At 44.3% G+C, this 24591-nt stretch overlaps 1 protein-coding gene across 4 annotated transcripts in view; it reads right to left on the bottom strand.

The window, feature by feature from the left end:
• The window catches only part of Itpr1 (inositol 1,4,5-trisphosphate receptor, type 1), a 323105-nt gene that overhangs the window by 148486 nt on the left and 150028 nt on the right, over window positions 1-24591 (bottom strand). For 3 of the 4 annotated variants that reach the window (NM_001007235.2, NM_001270597.1, NM_001270596.1), the window contains 17 exons: window positions 22268-22367; window positions 21081-21241; window positions 20580-20721; window positions 18057-18215; window positions 17120-17292; window positions 15742-15861; window positions 14379-14573; window positions 11659-11910; window positions 10979-11120; window positions 10156-10309; window positions 8971-9158; window positions 6539-6677; window positions 5888-5942; window positions 4291-4456; window positions 3899-4069; window positions 3408-3473; window positions 2610-2747 (listed from right to left, as the gene is read on the bottom strand). In NM_001007235.2, coding sequence (NP_001007236.2) covers window positions 2610-2747; window positions 3408-3473; window positions 3899-4069; window positions 4291-4456; window positions 5888-5942; window positions 6539-6677; window positions 8971-9158; window positions 10156-10309; window positions 10979-11120; window positions 11659-11910; window positions 14379-14573; window positions 15742-15861; window positions 17120-17292; window positions 18057-18215; window positions 20580-20721; window positions 21081-21241; window positions 22268-22367 — 2521 coding nt within the window. Of the gene's footprint in view, window positions 1-2609; window positions 2748-3407; window positions 3474-3898; window positions 4070-4290; window positions 4457-5883; window positions 5943-6538; window positions 6678-8970; window positions 9159-10128; window positions 10310-10978; window positions 11121-11658; window positions 11911-14378; window positions 14574-15741; window positions 15862-17119; window positions 17293-18056; window positions 18216-20579; window positions 20722-21080; window positions 21242-22267; window positions 22368-24591 lie in introns of all 4 variants that reach the window. The other variant, XM_063285577.1, reaches the window with a different exon arrangement.

The raw sequence follows: 24591 nt of genomic DNA, 5'->3' as shown, positions 1-24591 counted from the left end.
TGTTGGTCATGTGACACTTCTACAGTTAAGACTGGGATTTCATATTAAAAATTTTAGTGCTAGTAAAGAACTATGTTTGAAACTGTTATGAAACGTAAAGCCTACTGTATTCTGCCCAGTTGTCAACCACAAACATTTAAGGCAGTAAAAGGAGAATGAGACTCTCGAGAGTGGAAGCCACCATTCGCATTCTACTTCATGCGACTCCTGAAGCAAGCATCTCGTATCCATCACCCCCCTCCTAGCAGGAGACTGGCAGCAAGGAATGGAGGCCTTTGTCTACTTTATTCTGAGCTCACGTGGACACGATGACCTAGCCGTGTGACCTAGAACTTCCTGGCATGCTTCGGCAGCCACTGCTCAGGGCGAGTTAGCTCTTGGCTCTGGTTTGAACTAAGATCATCAAATTTGAGGAGCAAGGCAAAACATTTTTTTTTTAGGCTTGGTGAGTCAAGAGGCTAAACCCCAAACACTGCAGGGACTTATGCAGCTCTCTGGAAACTCAGCAGCTATTCGGAGCTGACATGCTGGGCACAAGCAGGCAGTGGGTTGGAACTGGCCCATATTTATAACTTGTCAACTCTGTCGTAAAAAATAACCCTGGGAGAAGGCAGGACAAACCTATCAGGAACTAGTAATGCGAGGGTTGTGAGCAAGCAGGTATGGTAATCAAATAAAATAGGTCTTTGTAGGAGGGAGTGGGTACTACGCCTACGTCTAATTTGTGGGCAAAAGTTCTAGGTATAAGAAATCAGGGAACTCAGGACAGACAGACAATGCTGGTTGAGTAACCTTAACAGTTCCGCATGCTTCCATGTCTTCTACCCAAAAAGGAATCTGCTGAGCTCAGGGTGGGGAAGAACTGGGGTTTGAAGGGCACTTTCACAAGGCGGGCAGGCTTGGAAGACATTGTGTTACAAGATGTCACCTGGTGAGAATCTCTATTCTCACAAACTGGGATGTTTGTGCCTATCTCACAGTGAGTGAGTGCACACACACACACACACACACACACACACACACACAAACACACACACAGAGGTGGGGTGGGTGGGAGACAGAGACAGAGTTCTGCCTTAGAGGTACCAACTCCAGATCAATCGAATTGTCTATACTTTAACACAGTTCTGTGAATGGCTATCATTAAAAGCAAGGACCAAGCTGTAGCCTTCAAGGCCATCTCCTCACACCACATACTGGAAAACTGTGGACGGCACGCACACCTGCGATAACTCCAAGTTACCTATAGGTCTGATTTCCCAGAAGGATTCACCCTGTGCTTTCCTGGGGGCTGGGGAAAGGTCATAACTTCTCCATGGTGGACAAGGCAGCTTCTATGTGTGGCACTATCTAGAATATAAAGCAGCAGACCCAAACTCCATAGGGAGGCTGAGCTAGCCACATACACAGCTGTGCCACCCTGAGTCTTCCCGGCCACAGGGTCCTCACTCAGGCAACCCTGTCTCATCACCATGTCTACAGGACACAGGAGATACACACCAGAAGGACTGCAGCAAAGTGCTGTGGGTCTCCAATCCCTCAGCAGTGGGCTTCCTCCAGGAGCTGCTCCACCAATGGGTCAGCCTTTGGGATTGTTATGGAGCACAAAGCACTCCAGAGTCATGCCAAACTTCCCTAGGCTTCTGTGTCCCAGTATGTCACGTGGGTAAACCACAAAGCCTCGCTACTACGGCAAGGTTTGAATGTCTCCCCAAGAGTCTGTCTGTCTCCATAGATGCTGAATAGTTAGGCTTCTGCCTGAGCTGACTGGCTTTTCAACAAAATCTGGATATATCTGGAAAGAGGGAAAATGAGCTGAGGAACGGCATCCATCAGACTGGCTCATGGGTAAGTCTGTGGGGCATTTTCTTGATGAGTGATTACTGTGGGAGAGCACAGCCCCCTCTGGGCAGTGCTGTCCGAGTGCAGGAGGGTCAGCATTCTACTAAAAACCAAGCTGGTCAAGCCATGGGAAACAAGCCAGCAAGCGGCACTCCTTCATAGTCGTGTATCTGTTCTTGCACTGGGTTCTTGCCTTGACTTTCTTCAGTGATAGGCTGTGACCTGAGAGTTGTAAGAGGAAACAAACCCTTTCTTCTTTCTTCCCCAACATGCCTTTGTTCATGATTTATCACAGCAACAGAAATCAAATCAAGACAGTACCCGTCTAAAATACAATCAAAACACCAAAACAACCAAAACGACAACAGCCACCACCACCACCACAAAGGTGCTGGGGGTGTGGTCTAAATATATACTCAGATGACAGGACACTGCCAAGGACTAGAGCAAGTTCCACTCGCCTCCAATGACTTGTAGAGATTACTTTGTTTCTGTCTTGTTTCGGACAAAGGTGGCTAATACCAGCTAATACATAACCCATCTAGGAAGGGTCGGGTGTGACGGAGGAACGAGATCTTTTTTCTTTATAGAAGACAAACACAGGAGGTGCTGGGGAGAGGTGACGTGTCTGATATAAATGACTTGGTCTTGCTTTAGTCCCAAGCACATCACTGGCCCTCACCCACTTTGTCCAATTGGGAAGAGTTTGGGGGGTGGGAATCCATCCCACTCTGGAGAGCAGCATTGCGGGTGCGAGCCCCTCTCACCTTCTCATAGGGGATCTGCAGCAGCTCCAGCACCACAGCATGGGCACCCATGTTCCTCAGCAGTCGCTGCTGCTGCTTCCTGCTCTTCCTCACCGACGCGCTCTCTTGAACACAGAGCTTGCTAAGTCGAATCAGAATCTGAGAGAAAAATCAACCATAGAAGACCAGGAACTGTAGTGTGAGGAGAGGCCTGAAGGGGAGGAGTCATAATTCATTCACGACCTAGGAGAGGGGCATTCCTCCAATACACAGAATCTATGCTGATTGTACAAAGTCTGAGCTGTATAAGAAAAGTGTATCTTGCTGAATAAGTGGCTCATCTAGGTTTCAGCAGCCAGTGAGATGGGTTCATGGGTCACTTAAATGATCTGCTAGATAACAGCTGCCAAGACCTTAGGAGGGCTTTTCTGGGGTAGAAAACACAAAGCTTCTAAGCCCAAGCTAGTATATGCAGAGATTTCTAAAGCCAAGCATGGCTATAAACCCTTAGTCATTGTATGAGTGAATCTTTGATCCACTTCAAAACCTGAGAATTATGTAGTTCCTATTAAAAAAAACAAAAAACAATGCCTCCAAAAGGTGAGGGACTAAGAACACTCAGATAATACATAGTACAGCTGGGTTTTAAACGTGAACCTGAGGCTGGCACCAGAGTATTCAACCTAAGAGAGCTACCTTCTCCTCTCCCCGGTCAAATTTTACACCACGAAAAAGAGCTCGCGTTGTGCCTTCAACTTGCCAATCACTGACTAAAGCTCACTAGAGTCACCAGGATGGAGGTCAGGAGGGGCAGCTCACCTCTTTCACCACTCGGTAGTTGTAGCTGCTGGTGCTTTCGTGCTTCAGTGGCTTACTGGTCCCCTCCTAGGAACCAAAAAGAACACATGCAGTAAGTGCCTCTGTGGTCTACTGTTGGGTGAACATGTGAACCCTTTAAGAAAGCACACACATTTCTCATTGTCTTTCGACACTCAGGCTGCCCAAGATGTTCACCTGTTCTTCACCTACTAGAAGAAGCTGTGGTGGTCATTCCCTACTGAGTCTCTTGAGGGAAATCCAGTGCTTACCTCCCTCAACTAAGTCTCTTCTACATGGTCCACAGCTGCTCAGAAAGTCATCTAAGCTTTGATTTTATAGCTTATCTCCTAGGACAATAGCTATTATCTTAGCAAGCATCTCTGATAGCAACCATCTTATCACCTACATTTATATCTAGGACTAGAAGAGGACGCTGCCTTGATTTAAAAAGCAGGAAAGCCACTTCGAGACCTAACGTGGGCTGTGCCTACCTCAGTTTTCTTATGTTCGTTTTCACCAGAGGCTCCGTCCATAGGCTCATCGGGACCCTGGCCTTTGTATACCCAGAGCTCAGACTTCTCCACGATGGATCTTAGCTGGTCCAAGTCTTGCTTGATCTGTTTGTAGTTGTCCACATCTTGGCTAGTAACCAGCAGTTGAACCTTAATGAACACAATATGTTAGTTACATGAACCTTAAGACACAGAGAGAGAGAGAGAGAGAGAGAGAGAGAGAGAGAGAGAGAAAGGGAGGGAGGGAGGAGGAGGAGGAGGAAGAGGGGGAGGAGGAGGAGGGGGAGAGAGAGAGAGCTATAACCTTTTCTTTGCATGTAACACACACAGCTTTTTGATACACAATGGCCACGCTGGTCCACAGGATGTACCTGTTTGAAGGCCTGAAGGACCTCCTGCCTCTGGCTGAAATGCCGGAAGAGGAGCTGCAGGGCCCCAGACACCAGGGGTGGGTAATCATGCATTGTCAAGTGGAGCAGGACCCTGAGGAAGGTTCTGCCACCATGATCATCCAAGTCCAGAGGTGTGTTCTCCTCACTACAGGAACAAAGGGAAGAAGAAAACAAGACCAAGTAAAGCCACAGTCCAGGACCATGCATGTGAGCCCTGATGGAACCTCACTTTTCATCAGCTTTTTTGTGTTTTACCCTCAGCTCCACTGTGAGAAGAGGGGACGATTACAATGTTTCAACTCCCTAAGCCGACAGGAGTAACATTACAAGATTCATGAGACCTAACTTACAGTGATTGTCCACTGGCCTTCATCTGTGCTCCAAAATCTACAGCAAACGTGCTCTTTCTAAGATTTTTGTTTAAAATGCTGTCGCTTAGCACTTATTAAAATCATCTGGTAATAAAAGAAAAACAGTTTTGAAAGTATCTAGCCTGCAATCTAGAAAGCACTTGCTTTCTGTTGCCCTGTCTTCTTGCAACATTTGTTCTGGGAATCGGCCATGGCTCTGTGAAGAAGCACAAACTGACGGTGTGGAGCAAGGCTGAAACCTCAGCTTTACACATATGCCTTCATCAGCACCAGGAATATGAGTGAACAGCAAGTGTGTACCCTTCCCAATTACTGTATCACAACAGTCGCAAGGCCGACCCAACAGGACTAGAACCGCTCAGCCACGCTCCTGCTCAGCCGGGCTCCAGTCAACCCAGAGAGCTGTGAGAAATACTTGGTGTTCGAACTCTCAAGACTTTTGGAGATGTGTGTTAAGGAGCAATAAACAGTCAAAGCAAGTATGCTGGTTATAATCACGGTGGCCTTAGGTTACTTATTGTAGATACTAATTCTATACTAAGTTTTATACTAATAGTGTTTTATGTTTAACCTAAGGCCTGTGATATGAGAGGCGTTCCCATCAGGAGTAATTAAAGGATACTTTGTATTTTTTAAAATTTATTTACTTTTACTGCTGTAGCTTCCTTTGTTATTTATTTATTTTTGCTGTTGTTGCATAGCTTGGCTATCAGTGGATGAAGTCAATGACATTAGAAACCTCTATCTGATTTGAACCCCCTTTCTCTACTCTTTGACTTTTATTTTTGCTGTTGTTGCATAGCTTGGCTATCAGTGGACGAAGTCAATGACATTAGAAACCTCTATCTGATTTGAACCCCCTTTCTCTACTCTTTGACCCACACCATGTAAAAATAACCTTGCAAATATATGCATATTAGGTCACCTTAAATCTTTTTTGTCCTAGGCAGGACACACACACACACACACACACACACACACACACACACACACACACCCTAAATCTTTTCTGTCCTAGGCAGGAAATGCACACATGCACTGCTCACCACCTAAGTTCTGTGCCTCAGTAATTCCAAACGAGCAGTACAAGAAGCTGACCTGAAGGCTGAATAGTATGTGCAAGCAAAAAACCCTAGAGATTTACAGACAGGCTGCCTACCACACTCCAGAACTACCACAAAATAAGACAATGGAAACACACTTTCCTTCCCCCAAAGATGCCTTCTGCTTGCTCTTCAATGTGTTCAAAGTCAAGAGCACCTGAAAGGTGAGAGGACATAGAGTTAGACACAACCAGGATGGAAAGCCTGCTTCTGGTGGACTCATGCTAATGTGCTTCTAAAACAATGCTCTCCTGTGACCCTCAATCTGCCCGGCACAACCTACAGAGCCATGGAGCCAGGCTAGCCCAGATGACCCCCACACCTGTTATTTTTTTCTGACTTAAAAAAATACTTGGGCTGTCTGGGAATCACTTCAACCACCATCTTTCTTTCCCTTAGCCTTCTCCATTATCTATGGCTGAGTCGAGCTTCAAATACGGGACAAAAGTTGCTGGTGGACAATCAAATTCCTTGGAGAATATTTTTGGCGTTGTGTGGCATTTGGGTTGCTTTATAGGAAACCCCAACACTATAAAGCTCGGGTGTCTTTAGTGACTAAAGGTATACCCTCCAAGAAGCAATGTTTGTGTCTGTTTCATCAATATACTCTTGATTAAAGAGTCTGTAAAATACTGCAATCTTCAAGAGCAGTCATGTTTCACCCGGTTTTCTGGAAGACACTGTTTTGAGCCCCAAGTGGCACTACACCCAGGTCCCAGTCTATGGCTGAAATTCCCTGCTGGCATCACTAACCTGGTACATTACTTGGCCCTTCTTGGCTGCTGTTTCCGGAGGATGTTTCTGATGACTGGGAATTGCTTTCATCAAACTCCCGCTTAAATATACACAGGAGGCAGGAGATCCTATAATCCAATCTCACATTCAAAATAAACTAAAGATTCAAGTAGAAATGGAAACACTTTGGTTACATTAACATACCATCTTTAGCACTTTGCCAAGCTGCTGCACTCTGGCAGGGCCTGGTATCGGCTGCATCAACTACCTTAAGCACTGAGTCAAATGTTTGGCTTAGGTTTCAACAGCCATTTTAACAATAACAGACTTCTAAGGGGCACATCTAGTCTGCCCATGACACCTTAGTTTCCAGTGTAGACTTTGGCATCCTGAATTAAACACCCAGAATAATTCATCATTCATGCCTCCATTCTTTACAAAACAGAACTACATTTCTGCAAAGACTGAAAGCCAACTCTGGGCCTAGCTGGAGATGAAGTTGGCCACTTTGAATTGAAGTGAACTGACAGAAATTTTGCTTTTATTTCTGATTGTCTCCTCTGGTTAGGCATAGCCCCCTGGGCTCTTGTTCTAACTTCTTATATTCCCTATCCCTCTACTCCTGCAGGCACTTTCCCAAGGATTGTTGCTAGAACCCAAAAGAAAAGTTAGCCAGCTGCATCATTTAGGCATCCTACTGACATCCCTCCTTCCTTTCTCCTAGCTTCTGCTTGGCCCTCTGGGTGACCTTACCCAATTGCAGGCTGTCACAAATCCCACAAGGAGACAGATGTTTGACCTGTTTCCAAGCTCTTAGTCCCTGTTCCCAATGACTGCTGCACATCCGGTTCGGTATCTTCCCAGAACCTCAGATTCAGTATTATGCAAAACCAACTATAATTGTCACATCTAGGTGTCAGCTTAGATAGATTTAAATGACACCCAGACAGCTGACTGGAGGCTGGGAAGATGCACAGAAAGGTGGGAAGACGGGCAGTCAGTGGTCATTAGTAAGGAAGGAAGGCTTCCTTTTGTTTGAATATTTTTTCAGTTTTGGACTATAGTAACTGGCACGGCAGATGGAAACAATCATGTCAGAGAGGACAGAGTAATAATTCTAAGAGCGAGCCAAGTCCTTGTGTGTGGAGGGGGAAAGTCAGTTGGAGACTCTTGGCCTCGTTACATCTCGGAACTCCGAACAGCTTGTGACGCTCTCTGTCTGCTCCCTGTATGTACGTCATTTTCAACCCCAAAGATGTTCCTCAGTAGAAAGAGTCACATTAGCTATGTTATAAGACTAGACACATAGTAGGTCTGATGCATCAACTGCCACTTAATTGGTTTAATGGAGAAAGAGTCGACAATGTGTACTGACTGTTTCAAGATGATTTACCATCTCCCTTTCCCTCTGGAAAACAAGCTGTTCCCAAACTTGTCTCCACTTCAGACTCTTTGCATTTGCTAAATCCTAAGATTTCCAAGGTATGGCCATGGGTAGCTCTTGCTGCATCCATGTTTGAGGAAACCACCACTTTACTACAGAGGTCTTCTCTCACAACATAAAAACACATTATCTTTGCCTATGGAGTCCTCTAAATCAGCTGAACCTTGTTTAAAAGTAAGAATTAATTCTTATTTTATATGTATGGGTCTTTTGTCTGCATGCTTTTCTGTGTACTACTTGCATTCCTGGTGCTCAATGGAGGCTTGAAGAAAGCCATCCAACTTCCTGGAACTGTAGTCACAGATGGTTGTGAGCCGGCATATGGGTTCTGGGAATCGAACCCAGGTCTTCTCGAAAAGCATCCAAGTTGCTTTAACCATTCCATTTTTGTTCCAGATTCGTCTGTATGTTTTAACAACTAAGCATTGATTTTAGATGACGTGTGCCTATGCTCCCAGTCACAACAAAGCTTTTCAGGATCAGAACTTTAATGGATTTTGTTCCTTGATGGCTCCCAAGTGCTAAAGGGAGTTGGTATGGGGTTGGTGTGGGGTTAATATCAACCAACACTCACAGGTTAGTAGATAAGTGAATGAAAAGGGAGAAAATAGAGAAGGAGGAGGAGGAGGAGGAGGAAGAGGAGGAGGGGAAGGGAAAGGAGGAGGAGAAGGAGGAAGAAGGCTTTGTAATGCTAATAGAGTCCCCAGAGTAACTCTGGGCATAGTGAGTGAACTCTAGGCAAAGGCTTGAGCAGAGAAAAGGAGAGCAGCTGTGATATAAAGCTAAGGTAAATGAAGAAGTTGTTGGATGGCAGAACAGACAAAGCCATGTTGGGGATGGGTAGGAAATGGCAACAAAGAATTAAAAGGAGCAATTCCGAAATGATACACAGGGAGGAGCTAACATTTTTGCTATTTTTTTCCCAGAATGCCTTGGGCCTCTATCAGAGCTGGGAGAGGAGATGTGAAACAGAGACCTCATGAGTATCTTGTTCCTTGCACCATACCTGGAGTATTTCAATGATCTTTAACTTGGTGTCCATGACCATGATATCCTCTTTCTCTGGCTCTGCCTGCTTCACATTTCCTTCAGGGGCAGCAGCCATAGGAGTCATGGGCAAAAAGCCTCCTCCCCGAAGCACCACCTGGGTCATGAGCTCCCCAACTCCATGGATAGATCTCATCACGTTGCTGCCTAGAAAAGGCCAAGTCAGACCATGGTCATGACATCTCTGGAGAGAGCCCGAAGAATCTGATTAGGGGTATGGGCTTTTTAAGGTAGACTATTTAACACAACCCTGTTGAGATAATTCTGTCGACCCAAGGAACCCAAACAGGTTAATAAACATTACAAATTTAAGACTTCTGAGATTAGTGGAACACCATGGTTTTGACATCTCCAGTGGGGTGTTGTTTCTTTACTAATTTTATCACCAAGTATGACTTGGCACCAATGACGAGCTCTTGTGATTGTACCCAGACTAGGAATGTAAGCTAGCAGGGCGCAGATACTGCTGCTTGGAACAAAAGCCACTTGGCCTTGAAGGCCTTGCATCACCTCCGAGTCTCGTTGTCCTCACATAGAAAAAGAGCTCTGTGACAGAACTCAAGGGTGTGACGCATACAAAATGACATCACGTAGTACTTGGCAAATAGAATCAAATCAAATGCCTTCTCCATCCTAGCTGTAGAAAACACACCATGGTCATTCTATGCCTATTCTAACCCCCGAATATAGCAAGAAACAAACATTTAAACAAGGATTTCCCTATTCACAAGTGAGAAGGAATATCAAGACACAAGCTTGCACTTCAGTTCGTCATACAGGAGTATCGTCCTCAAGTGTCTCAGACGCATGGAGAACAGATGGCAGAGCATGGGCTTGGAGGGTCCAACAGTGAAAGCACAAGGAAACTTTCAAACTATCCAGTAAGACGCAGGGAAGGAGTCTAGACAGATGCAAGGGCAGAGTGAACTGCCGAGAGCGACCAGCAGTGGTGGGTGCTGGACTTAATGGAACTCTTCCCGACTTTACTTCTATTGGTGTGCTCCCAGTGGTGAGAACGGACAAGGACAGGACAGGCTGTCACATGATAAGGCATGGCATGAGTGAGACAGCACGGGCTGGGAGGGCATCTGTCAGCACAGACACTTCAGATACTCACTCTTCAGCTTCTCCTCAGCATTGTTACCTTTATTCTCTTCGCCTTTCGTCATCTTGCTAATGGGGAAGATGGTTGTCACATGAACACAGTCTAAGATTGCCAAGAGGATCTTGGTTAATCGGAGAAGGTCAGAAAAGTTGTAGAAGCCAAAGTATATGAGGTTCCTGGCTAAGTTCACAACCTATTACATTTAAAAGAAGAAGAAATTAGTATTCAGTGACCTGTGTCCTCCTGTCCCACTTGGTACTCACTAGCTAATTGAGACAGACTATGCCTTCTTTACGGGCCGAGAAGGCATACATCTGGGTTTCTGTTAAAATTTTATTTTGTTTCACAAGGAAGAAAACTAAGAAATGAAAGCTTGCAAAACCACCCATCTACCTTGATGACTAGGCAATGGGCCTAATCAATTGATATTCTGACTTCCCAAGAATATATCCGATCATAACCAGTAGGAGCACAGATAAGGGCACTGTGGGTCTCCGAAATATCGTGCCTAAAGAATAATAGTATAGTCTTGGAAACAGCTGAATGCAAAAGTAACAAAGATTTATGCTCCTCAGATATGATGCTATGACCCATCCCAAGCAAGGACTTTCTCTCCTAATACTTTCAACAAGAAGTGCAGAGGCCCCACGACACTCGCCCACTTCACGTAATCTGCTTTCTGCATTTCTATGAGGCTAAGCCTCTGGTCACTCTTCGATTTTGTTGGAACAAATCTGACCCAAATTATATTTGTGTTTCAAAACAAGAGCACTGTGATAAAATTGCCAACTTTCTACTTATGCCACAGGAAAAAAAATGAACACTGGTGACAAAATTGCAGAGAGCCTTCACCATGCCTTACCTCAAATGTGAGCTTATTTTTCTCCTTATCAGAAAAGGGGAATCTTTGACAAACCACATCTCTCAGGTACTCCTCCACAAACTCCATCGTCTGAGCAAACCTCTCCTTGATTTCATCCTTCGATGCTCCACTGCTGTCATAGCTGAGAGGGAGGGAGAGAAGGGGAGGGGGAAGGAGCGGGGAGGAGGGGGAGACAGGGAGAGGGAGGACAGAGAAAAGGGAACCATCAAGCTCCTCCCAGCCAGGCCATTTTGGGCTGCTTAGCCTTCAAAGACAGCATCCCCTAACCTGGAGCAGACTTCTGCTTCCTTCCTTAGCGTGCACACTTACAAAGCTACTTTAGCCCCTCATCATGTTTACTGTCTGTCCCCACTACAGTAGAGGTAGTTTTCTAGATTATCACTAATATTTGCCAATCTTGGGACACCATACAAATTTAGACATTTGCAAAAGGAAGGGGATAAACAAGAGATAGCAAGATGCACCCCAGCACCCCATGTCCCTAAGGAATTAAATAATACTTGGTAGCCACACAATTCTATTTAAATTCTGAAGGAAAAAGTTCTTTCTCTTAGGATTTCCTGAGGTCACCTATGTGTCTTCTCTGAGGCTGCACAGATTAGAATTATGGGGTTTTGAAGTGACGTGAGAGCTCTTCAGGGAGCAGGACCCACGCTTACTCGTCAATGGCGATCTCGGAGGGAATTTCTGACCACAGACGGGCGTATTTCACAGGGGTCACCTGCTCCTGGGGATCTCGGTCCACATGCATGTGAAGCATGAGGCGGCAAAAGGATGCTCTGAGGTCATAGGGGAGGTTCTCATCGGACATGCAGCGGAGGATGAGGTCAACATCCAGCTGCCCGGATATTTCATTGATGGCCAGGTACTGGCGGTCCAGACACATCCTTGCAAAGAGGTTCAGCTGATACCTGGGGAAAATCAAGAGAAGGCTCACAATCAAGAAATCATTTACTCGGGGTTAGGGATTTAGTTCAGTGGTAGAGCGCTTGCCTAGGAAGCGCAAGGCCCTGGGTTCGGTCCCCAGCTCCGAAAAAAAAAGAAATCATTTACTCACTCATGTTTTATAGGAGTGAAATGTGGCCACTAAACTTCTATGCCAACATCCCTAAATGACTGTTGTACATATAATTTTAGATTCCGAATTAAGGAGATGGAAGAAAAGTTCATAGGATGCCAGAAAGTAAGGGTCAGCATCCCACGGTCACACATCTGTCCAGCTATGTTAAAGCAAACATGTTATATTCATGGTGAATTACATTCACCATCTTTATCTTATAAAACAGAGAAAAATGCAAAACCTGGGATGATTATTGTTCTGCTCCTACTTTCTCTCTGTAACCCCTGTATTTCATACAGTATGTCAAAGGTTCTGCAGGAAATGTCACACATATCGATTATTTAAAGTGTAATTAAAATTCTACAATATCTTTAGCAGTCCCATATCATGACGGTTATTAATGGTAAAAATGTAGATTGAATCATCAATGTAGTACTGCTTACTAAGGTAAAAAATATGAGTTCCCATCCATCCACCTCTTCAAAGGGAGTGGACACTCGTGTGTACACAAAATTAAGTGAGGATGTGCCCTCGCATGAAGAACTCAACTGTGGAATATGAAGGAATGCCAAAGGCCAACAGAAAGTGACATATTAGCAAAATGAAGGCATATAGCAGTAAAAATTATAGAAACAGTCTTCCCCTATTGACACTGAAGTTATATTTTCATATGTATTTCAGAAATCAAACTAAGGAGAGCTCTAGAATGGTATCTGCTGTAAGGTGCCATTTACATAAAATCTGAGCAATAGGACACATATACACACACACGTGTAATCACACGTATAATCATAACCAGGAGGAGCTGCAGAGATGGGCCAGCAGTTAAAAGCACTTGTTCTTTCAGGAGACCTAGGTTCAGTGCCCAGTTATGGGTGGCTCACAACCACCCATAACTTCAGTTCCAAGAGACCCAGTGCCCTCTTCTGATCTACACGGCAGTGAACATCCATGTGGTATGCAGGAACATACATGCAGGCAATGCATAAAAAGGTCTAAAAACATTAACATACAATAATAAAAAAAAGACTACCATGTGTATAAATAGAACAGCCTAGAATATAGGAGTAAGAAAAGGAATTTTAGCTGCAAAGTTTCGTTCATCTTGTTAGGAAATAGCAGAAGTACTCAGTTTTCTTCCTTTTCTTTTCAGAGGTATCTAGTAGTTGACTTCCCTTCCTTTTCTTTCCTTTTCCCTGATTCATGTGGCAAGGCTATGTGGCCTTGGAGCTGTGGCCAAAACCAGGAACTAAGGAGGTCAAGAGAGGTGGACAGTGGTGACATACAGTGACATACACAGGCAAACAGGTGAACATCCCAGGAAGGATAGCAGCTGGAGGGTAACAGCCAGAGAGCATCTGTGGTTTTAGGACAGAACTGAAAGAACGCACTGAGCACCCTGCATCGGAAATACGTCAGACCAGCATTTCAGGTACCAGTTTGCGTAAACATTATCATTTGAGTTTTGCTGATCTGAAAATCTAAAATGCTCCAAAATCTAAATCCTTTTGAATATCATGCTTGGGGCTTCACCAGTTCTGTATTTCAATTTCAGAATTTTTAGACTAGGGCTACATAGCTTATGTTACTGCAAACCCATGCTATTTATCATAGATTTGCATATATGAACATGGATAAATAGATTATGAAAACCTAGGTGTGTGCACACGTATGGAAAGACATTCTCTGTTTCTGTAAATTTTCTGGAAGACTGGCACTATTATCCCTATTTTAAAGATAAGGGCTCTGGAACATAAAGGCAAATTCAGCCAAAGCAAAAAGGCTAGTTAAGTAAAGAGATCAGGATTTGGCCAGATGCAGCATGACCTCACAGCCTGCCTGCTGCTGCCTGCACTATATACACTATATACTATGTGCTGTTTATGGGTCAAGTGTAACAGGCTGATGCACGCTCTTGCCCTTCCTATGACATGGACACACAAAGACAACCAGAGACTGTAAGTCCCTGGCATCTTCTGCTTAATCTTCATAAAGCATACATCGGACTTCCTGTTGGACAGTCGTACTGCAGGACACCACACTATTTCTCAGAGCAGTGGTTCTCGACCTTCCTAATGCTCCAACCCCTTCATACAGTTCCTTGTGTCACAGTGACCGCAACCATAAAATTATTTTTGCTGCTACTTCATAACTATAATTTTGCTACTGTTATGAAGTGCAGTGTGTGTTCCAATGGTCTTAGGTGACCCTGGAAAAGGGTGCTTTGGCTCCCACAGGTTGAGAACCATGCCTTAGAGTGAGCAACAAGAAAACCACATGCTTCCCTCTTGGCCCAAGGCCATCATGCTTCCCACTCACCTGTAGTAGCTGAGGACATCCCTGTCTTCCTTCTGTCCCTCTTTAGCATCTTGTGCCAATTCCCTAACACTCTTGCTACGGATCTCTTTGTTGCTGTCCCTCCAGAACAGCCACACCTCTTCCTCATCTTCCCCAGCTTCCAGAGCATTCTCTCCGGTGGAAACGCCTTCAAACTCAAAACGAGAAAGAACCAACCTGTGAAAAAAGCGTAGGAGATGGAGCTCAGGTTTTATGAAATCCTTTGAAGCCTTGCTTCCCTTCCAGCCCAGAGACACACAGGAAACCACATTGTTCTCTCCTTTTCCCAGTGGCAGAGCCACAAAGAATCCGTGTGGTCCTTATGGGCTTGAACTTGGAAACTGTCACCTACCACTCTTTTCCTCCCGGTAGATTTTGGCAGTATCTGTAACATTGTGATTGTCACAATGCTGAGAGATGCTGCTAGGATTGTGTAGCCACAATCTAGGGACACTTCTGCTAAATATTCGACAGTGACAGGACCTTTTCTGCCATGAAGTCATCTAGCCCCAAATGTCATAGTACCACGGTTGAGGCACTTTGCAATAACACAAATCCCCAAACTAAGTTACTAAGAAAAACGGCACCACTAGATTATACCTTAACTCTTTCTAATACTGCCTACATGGCTTCAGTACAGTCACCAGAGAAAATGCTCCTTTACTAAAAGTAAATGACTACTATTACCAAAACAGTAATAAAATTAATTATGATTATTACCTACCATAACTATAACATAGTATTTATACATAATAATTATAATATAATAAGCACTGCTTAAATATTTTCCCTACATTTTTATTTGTGTGTTACAATGGATGTGTAGATGTCAGTGGGCAACTTGTGGGAATCGGTTCTCTCCTCTCCCCACGAATATCCAGGGAGCTGAACTAGCCTGGCAGGCTTAGCAATGGATGCCTCACTCTCTGAGCCACCTCACCAGTCCATCACACTTTGAACAATGATAATTTACAACTCCTCCCAACACTAAATTAATATTCACACTGAATATTTGTTAGCATCCTTTATTTTTTAACGAATGATAGAACTTCATGGCTCATCAACTCTTTAAACAGTGTGCCAAATGTTCCCTAGTGGGTTTATATAATTTTAGAGTATACAGAGTTAAGTGACCTCCTGTACAAAAGGTCACATCAAGAGCCAGCTAAATGTAAGCTCAATGGACCTTTTAAACAAGGCCTGTGAAACGAAAATGAAATGCTACCAAAACCAACATTAGAGCAGCTCTGAAGAGGAGGAGCTAGATTTATTCCCCATGAGCATACACAGCCATTTCATATCAATTGTATCTCACGGTTACTGTCTGCCTCTAGATGGTACTCACTTGGTCTCAATCAGGATGTCAGCATTGGTGGGATTCAGCACAGCTTTACAAATGAGCTCCTGGGTCACAGGGATTGACTTATTCATGGATACACAGAGGTCAGAGAGGTAATCCAAGAACCTAACCGGAAAGAAAGCAGGCAGGATGTTATGCACATACCAAGGAGAGGGAGCCTGATTCTTCCTCGCATAGACAAGTCCTACATTGCCTTCTCAAGAGAAGTTAGGCACATTGTAGATTTTGATGGCACAGGAAGGTCATATATGGTAGATAAAAAGAAGAAAATGAAAAGAAAAAATAGTCAAGCAGTAGAAGGAGGAGGAGGAAGAAGAGGAGGAGGGGAGGAAGAGGAAGAAGAAAAGGAAGAGGAGGAGGAGGAAGAGGAGGAAGAGGATGAAGAAGAGGGGAAGGAAGAGGAAGAAGAGGATGGGAGGAAGAGGAGGAAGAGGATGGGAGGAAGAGGAGGAAGAGGATGGGAGGAGGAGGAAGAGGATGGGAGGAGGAGGAAGAGGATGGGAGGAGGAGGAAGAAGAGGAAGAGGAGGAGGAGGAGGAGGGGGAGGACAGGAAGAAGTTCTCATCAGAAAGAGACAAAGAAAGCACTGGGACCAGAAGGGCCCGGCCTGTTGATGCCTAAGGCTGGCTGTGACAAACTTGCTGTATGCTGCTATGGAAAAATCCTTGGAGACATTCCTTCACCTGGCTAATGCCAGTTTCCCCATCAATGGGAATGACATAGTATATGTTTTCTAAGGGGTTTCCTGAGGACTAAATGTGAAGCTTCACAAAGACCTGCTTCAGGAGCTGCTGCAGAGAGGCAGCAGTGGCCATGCTTACAGCAGCACTATCAGTTCTGCCATGTGGCCGATGACACCGTACTGTGAACTGCTTCCCCTGTCACCTGAAATCTCAGGGAAAAGAAAGCAGGAATAGACAGGGAAGGGTTAAAAAGGATGGGGCAGATCTGTGGTGTGAGAGGGTGGGAAGATTGCCCTCAGATGCAGGAAGGCATCCAGGGGACAAGTGAACATGGTGACATAGTGACAGTATGAGCGGGAGTTCTGAGAGCCACAAGGCCCGAGAAACAATGCCCTTTACGTATGTGAGTGACAGCGCACAGGTATTTACCCTTGCTCATTTAGCAAATGAGGGAATTGAAGTTGGGCAGAAAGGAGAGGGAAGCAGCTGGTAAACACTGAGCTGAGGCCACGGTGAGCCGTTCCAGGACTGCGTACCCACCTCTACACATCACAGGGCCACTGGAACCTGACTGCCGCCAGTCCTCAGGACAGAGAGCCTAGTACAGAACACCAGGGACAGCTACAGCCCCACATTGGCATGCACGGAGGTCTCCTCTTGAGTCCCCTCTGGTACCTCACCTGGGCTCCCTGTTCTTTCGCACCAGGCTGACAAACGTGTCAATCTCTGCTGCGGTGATGTGCTTTTCCAGGAGCTTTCGGTTGTTGTGGAGCAGGGCAGTGATGGTGTCTTCGGCCAGCACATCATAGCCAATCTGCTTCTGCATGAAGCCAAACTGCTTGGCTATGTACTCCTTTTAGGGAAAGAAACACAAATCAACGGGAGACATGAAAAGACAGTGTGATAAAGCTAAAGGTTAGAGAAACCAGTAGGAGAGCCTGAAAACTGAGACTCAGCAGCAAAGGGCCCTGGGCATCTTCAGTCTTCTACCTCGGGACGGGGGGGGGGGGGGCCTCAGATCCCACCACAGACCATCGGCAAGAAAGCCTTATGATTATATGTGGATATTTTCATGTACAACGTCAGTTTTTAATCTACTGATTTATTCTTAAAATAGGGTTGGAAGCAGCTCCCAGCACAGTACCGGGTTCGGTGAGAGACGCTATCTCAGAGGAACAAGCAAGAGGGTGGTAGGGCAAGACGCCTTACGCCCTCCCCTGATGTCCACAGGCATGGGCGTGCACACGCACACATACATGCACATACACTACAGACATGTGTGCCAAACACACACAACCCCACATACACTGCAAATGTAACATCAACCTTAAAAATAGGAATTTCATTGAAATATATTTACAAGAGGGATTTCTCGGTGCCTTTTACATTTCTTATTTTTTTTTTTAAATTGACATCCTTTTCCAGTATCTTCCTCAGGGATTCTGCAATACATGTTCTTCCCAGGCTTGCCAACCAACTCTTTCCTTTTTACGGGCAAATTTAACAGTGTACTATTCTCTATCCATTAAATTCACTGGTACATTAACAGGTAAAACTCATGAGTAAGTAACATTAACGAGTAAAACTCGATCGCTTCCTGTCCATTTTAATCCCCACCTGGTTCTTCCTGTAGTCTTGCTGTGAGTGTCTCAGGACCCTGTAGCAGAGTCGGCAAATGTGTCTGAAAGGAGCGTGCCGCTGGTCCCCCAGCTCCTCCAGCCGAAGCATTGGGCCATCCCCGCAGTCCGTGAAGGGGGCCTGCAAAAGCTTGAAGATCTGTTTGTAAAAAGAAAGAGCGGGCAGCCATCACTGTGTGTTTTAAACTCTAACTCTCTTTCCAGGAAGGGCCACACCTAGAGAGGTAGCAGGATTCAATGAAAAGGTTTTTCTATCCAAACGGATCAGGAAACGGACACCTGAATCTGTCAGTCAGCTGAATTGGGCACCCACTTGTTTATCGGTGCCCAGACAAATGGCAGCATTTTTTAGCAGCATGCAGGGAAGGATTTAGGTTGAAATTATGACTTCTAGCAGGGACAAAAATCAGATTAGCATTGATCCGGGCACTGAAACTGAAGTTGTGAGGACTTGTTAAGGTGTCAAACATGTCCACAGTTCACCTTTTGAACTCAGCTGTCTTTGCAAGCACACACAGGTGTAGGCTGACCTCAAACACCGAGCTGACCTGTAACCCTCGGGAGGAGATTCGGTTGGTTTTGTAACAGTTTGAGAACTATCTGCTGAGTTTCATGAGACTATTCAACCCTTTTCCTATAAGGCAATGTGACCTTGGCCACACCGACCACAAGTCTTCACGAACAGGATGTAATCAGCCAGCCTGCTTGTGGATTAAGCTATAAAAACAGCTATCATCTTGGAAAAGTTGACAGTGCTCTCAGAGGGCTGCTGGATTTGATGCCTCCTGGACTACAATCCTAGTAAGACCAAAATGAATGTGATTGTTTGCTATCAAGCAGATGAACTGGATCTCAGGAACACTGGGTAACAGTGCGGACCGTGTCCAAAGTAAACATGTCCTCTCAATGGGAGAAGACAAAACACACTATCTAACATCCGTAAGTTCTCTGAGGATTAAACAGATAGCAGTTGCAAACGGAAGTACAGCTCCATATTAGAGTGACCAACACCGCTTGAACCCCTCAAGGGATGGCTATTGTGGGGATGAACAAGGACAATAAGCAAGAATTCTAATCTGGCTTTCAACACATGAAACATCTGGGTGTAATTCATTCTTGGACTTCAAACCTTGTTGAAATATGAATTTCGTCTATCACAGCCCCAACAGGAAGAAGGATTTCCACATGCCAAATTCTCATGGGAACTCGTCTCTCTTGTCATTTTGGTCACCAGGAAGTTCCAAGGAATAACTAAGCAAGCCTCCCACAGCTTTACACAGAAGTACATGGTGCATGCTCAGAGTGCGTCCTCCACCTGGATTTGTCATGCTTCTCCCTCTAAGTTGTCCACTTACTGAAGTTAACACTGTCCATACTCAGAATCTTAAAGGTCTCTAAAAGCTCATGGTAAAAGTCTGGTTTCTGAGACGGCAGTGTTGAGATGTGAGTCCTAGCCACCACAGACTCATAGCCGAATGGGTTACGTAGTAGAGGCATGGCCACAGGAGCAAGCGCTTCTCTGCTTCCTCCATGCAGGGATTAGCAGACCACAGGTTCCCCACCATCATGTACCAAAGGCTGAGAGTGGCCCCAGACTGAAACTGTTGTAGCCGGGAGTCGCAAAAGACCTTTTCTCTATAAGACTATTTTTTTTCCAGTTGTGTTGTCACAGTGACAGAAAACTGACTTCTATAAGCCAAATGTGTTCTAGATGCTTCCTATAAACTCCATAATTATGACAATATTTAGAAGTGATCACGGAGCTGTCCATAAGAGCTAATACAGGCCTTCTGAGTTTGCCAAACTACAAATTCCCTAAACATCTGAAGCAACCATAGGGACACAGGGCACATTATATTATTTTTGAAGAACATAAAGGTGTCACCTGAACACTCCTAGGGTACCTAGCAGTACCTTGACTCATGTTCAGCAAGCGTGGTACCTGTCAACTGGACTGAGGCATTGAGCTGTGAGAAGACATGGAGAGCCTTGCAGATCTGAAAAGGCTGCAAGCTACATAATGCCACCAATACGGCAGTCCGAACAAGGCAGAACACTGAAAAGAGGAGTAGTTGTAAGGCATGGTGAAGAACGATGGATGAGTGAGTGGGTGAAGCAAAGAATCTGGGGGCAGAGATTTTTGGATTTTTAGGCAATGATATTGTGATGGTGCATGCAGGCCATTATATACCTGTCAAAACCAAATCACATACACCTCCATAAAATAGGGACCTTGAGTAATAGTGACGTATTGATCTATGGTCACTCCTGCAACAAATGCTCCATTCTGCTGCAGAATGTTGACCCTGGGGCAAAGGACGCAGGACACTATCCTGCCACTTACATTTGCTACACACTTAAAACTACTCTAAGAAGTCAGTACTTTAAATAAAAACCAAACTGTAAGTTTTCGGGTTGAGAACCATCCATGTCTCTTTGTACGAGCTGGGATCCCACAGGCTTCTTACAGAGCCCACGCCAAAGCACATCAAGGCTCACTGACCTGCTTGAGAATATTCTGTTCCCTCATCAGCTTCTGCCGCTCTCGGTTGGGCTTAGAGAAGACTACTTCAAGCACGTCTTGGCCAGAGTTCGTTCCACCCGTGACAAAGTAAACCAAGTCTTCCAGCAGCTTGGTGACAGACCTTAAGAGACAGAGCTTGCTAAAGTCAGGCTTCAACATTCTAGAGGCTAAAAGCCTTGCCTGGTAAGATCCAGGCTTTAAGAACAAGGCAAACAGAAGAGAACACAGTTTTCTAGCAGCCTTGAAATCACAGCTGAGGCTCACTGAGCTGCACAACACTACAACACAAACAAACAAAGCACATGCGGAAATAAAAGTACCCATTGCTGGAAATCATAAATCAAAGCTGCCCCCGAAAGCTCAGACCTGCCCCTCCCACACATAGCTCTTCAGAGTCCTGATACTCTTGCTCCCCAAGGACTATTCCAAGTCTAGCCACCAGTGAGGACTGCTGTGTCAGCACATGCAGGACACCCTCACCTTCTCTCATTCTGGGTGATGGTGCCCTTTTCCAACTTCCCAGCGATGGAGCCCAGCACCTTGCTGGCATCATTGGCAAAGTCCAGGTCCCGAACCTCAGCAGGAGAAACGGGGACTATGGCAAAAGCTTCCTTGTCCTCCTTCAGGGGAGAGGTACCAATCTAAAAGGCAAGGGAGTTGTTATGGGATAATCTTGATTGGGAAAGAAAGATGTTAATCAAACACTTTGTTTACAGGATATTGGGCAATCCAGGGAACTTGAAGTTCTCTTGGCATTAATATCAAGTAGACATAGGACATTTCTAGAAGAATGTTCTCCAAAGAGAAAATTAGTTTTGGGGGAGCTGGTGAGGTAGTAAAGGGGAAAGTGTTAGTTTTTTCCATCTACATTGTGTATACTCCTTGTGCCTGATATTACTGTGTTACGGAGCTATTCCCACGGTAGTATACACTGCCCGGTGAGAAAGGAAAAGAGCAGAAGGAAATATGAGGGTGAATACAGGAACCACTGTAATCTTACAGCTTCCTCAGTCACAGGGAGGATGTAAGATTCTGGTAATCGAGTAACATTTCACTAATAGAGAAAATGCAAACATAGAAAATGACCCTTACTGACTCGACAGACCAGAGAGATTGTACCAGTCTTTCACTTTTTCTATGAACCTGAGCACATCCACAGAGAAAATAAAATTCTAAACTGGAAACTCCCAGGTGTATTCATTCTAGATAAGCTTAGTGACTGGTGGAGAGAGGGGGTGTCAGGAAACAGGGGTGAGAAAAACTCTTTTAGAGACTATGTATGTATACATACATATTCATATATTCATTGTATAGACTGAGGGAAAACTCCTAATGATGCAGGGGAAATCAACAAGAACTCAGTGTATGTCAGACACAACCAAACATTCCCATAACCAAAGTCATGTTAAACACGAAATGCAGAGAATTGCTCAACACCAATGGAATAAAAGAAAAGCTCTGGTTCTTGTCAAAGCTCTGAGCTTGCTTCACCCAGATCCCTGGGAATACATTTTTTTTTAATCACTTCAAGTTTGGTCATGACTATACTCTGATCAAAGCTAAAAGAAACGCGGCACCAGGGCAACACTCCCTAGTTCCATATCTCCCTCCCTGTCAGGGAGCCCTCTTATCAGGGACTAAGGGAGATGGGCAGGTTCTGGACTTACCTTCAGCATGACAGGTTTTTCCTCTTCCTTGTCAATGGGGATGTTTGTGCTGTGAACCCAGGTGTTTGTACACAGGTGTCTGAGCCGGACATAGGAGTTCCTGCAGGGAAGCATTGAAAATGATCTGGGTTACTCTACAGTCATTGGTTAAAACACATTCTGTCAAAAGGGAATGGGCTGCCAAAATAGTTCTCTGCTATAGACACCAGGCAGAATATACTTGGGAATCAATCAGTGCTTCTTGTCACCAAGGTGCTTACAATAAAAAGTAATTCATAATAACGCTAAGGTCTTTGAAATATGTGATATTTCTGAAAGATAACCTGTGAGTGAATACTAGAAATAACCTGAGACAGAGCCACAGAACTGGGTACAAACTACTGTGTATTAGTCACTTGCTACTTGTCATAACAGTTAATAATCAAAAGCTTCAAAATGCTCAATAAAGCAAAAATGAAATCCTAAAATTTCTGGAAAGATGAGTAAATGTTTATTTATTCTGTGGAAAGGGAGGGCTTTTTAAAGTATGTAATAAAGTACAATTTTAAATTTTAAAACAAAAAGAAGGGCAAAATTGAGTACATGGTCAAAAAATTGAATCTTCTGTACAGGAAGTGTGGGGGGGTGTATATGTGTATTTGTGTGTGTGTAGGTGTTTGTGTGTGCGCACTCAAGCATGCACACAACACTGTCATTGAACAAGCTAAAACAAGAATAGAAACCTGAAAACGAAAGCATTACACACATATTTCAAAGGTTACTGGTCCACACTCACACAATGAGCTCCTACAAATCAATAAGAAGCAGGAATATGAAACTGGGAAAAAGACACAGCCAATACCTTAATGATAAATATCAACTGTTGATAAACCTTCAACTTAGTACATAATTAAGACAGAATGACTTGCTATTTTTATTCTATGACATTTCTAAGATCCCAAGGCTGAGACATTATAGCTAGTCATTATAAAAGCTTAGGGAAACAAATGGCAGGCATCCTGCTTTAGTCACAGGATTGACCAAGGGCCTTGACATTCTAGACACAAGCTATACCACTGAGCTGAAGGCCAGCCCATGGCATTACTGGCTAGAATGTAATTCAGTCACAACTCTTTAGTCTGCTAGCTGGGCTACCACGACAAAGGAATACAAGCACACAAACATATATATCTTCTTTTATTTACCAACTCTAATTTTAGAATTTTTTTAGAAGAAACAAAGTTACAACATGTTATAAGGCTAAAAAACTGTACAGTCTAATGTCTCCTAAGACAGTTCATTACAGGGCAAGGAATGCCAGTTTCTTAAAATGATGATGACAGATAATAACCACTTACTTAAAAACACTTCCACAATACAGAATTCCACCAACATCATGCAAAATAGCTGATGGTTACATGTATGAAAACTCATGTTACATGTGTGCCCAGAGAGCTGTTGGAACCTCTATGAACCAGAATCTCAAGTGCAGCCGGTTCCCCCTGGAGCTGGATTAGACATAGTTGCTACTTGCTTCTCTGTCCTCTACATGGACTAAAATTATTTTATGGTTGTTTCTTATATGATGAACCTGCATCGTGTTTAAGACTTTTTCAACTCTGCTTCACTTCTAAAGTAGCAGGAAACAATGGAAGGATTGGTGCCCTTCAGGAACTTGCTGTTGCATTAGTGAGGCAGGATGAGAGCACACCAAGCAAAAGCATGCAGAAACAGCAAACAGGCGCTAAAAGGGATGTGGTTTGGAGACAATGGAGGAGGACTCAGAATCCTGGGAGCATGGACACAGAAAGTGGATGACACTGGACTAGAACTTTAGACGCTGGTGTGCTAGAGGCAAATAGGAGAGTGGAAAACATTCAAAGCGAGAGCAACTTAGGACCAAGACATACCACACCACATTCATGGGGAAGAGACTAAGCTAAACCTGTACCCTCAGTAGACCTTGGTTGTCTATGCTGTGACTCTCCTTCTAAGGTCAGAAGAGGGAAACCATGGTATTATTCACTTTGATTAGTATGAATTAAACAATGTGGGTAAGACTTTAAACAGAGGCATTTGCAGGTTTTCATTCTGATTTTTACTCATTTTCTGTATTTTCAGAGGGCAATCAAGGCTTGGAGCTTAGCTTTTGTTGGATAATTATATTTCACAGAGTTCTATAACCAAACACATTCAGTCAATTCTTCTGAAGTCATTCCTAATACTTAATTCAAAGGTCATGTTGTCTGGATAAATACACAAAATTCACACAAGAAGATGCTCTCCCAATGCTCATTTAAAATATCTAACCATGCATACTGCAATTTTATTATCTGGTTCAATAT

This window comes from Rattus norvegicus, chromosome 4, assembly GCF_036323735.1.
Source record: "Rattus norvegicus strain BN/NHsdMcwi chromosome 4, GRCr8, whole genome shotgun sequence".
Taxonomy (NCBI): domain Eukaryota; kingdom Metazoa; phylum Chordata; class Mammalia; order Rodentia; family Muridae; genus Rattus; species Rattus norvegicus.
The sequence above is the reverse complement of the archived record's forward strand: the minus strand, read 5'-3'. Positions and strand labels throughout refer to the sequence as shown.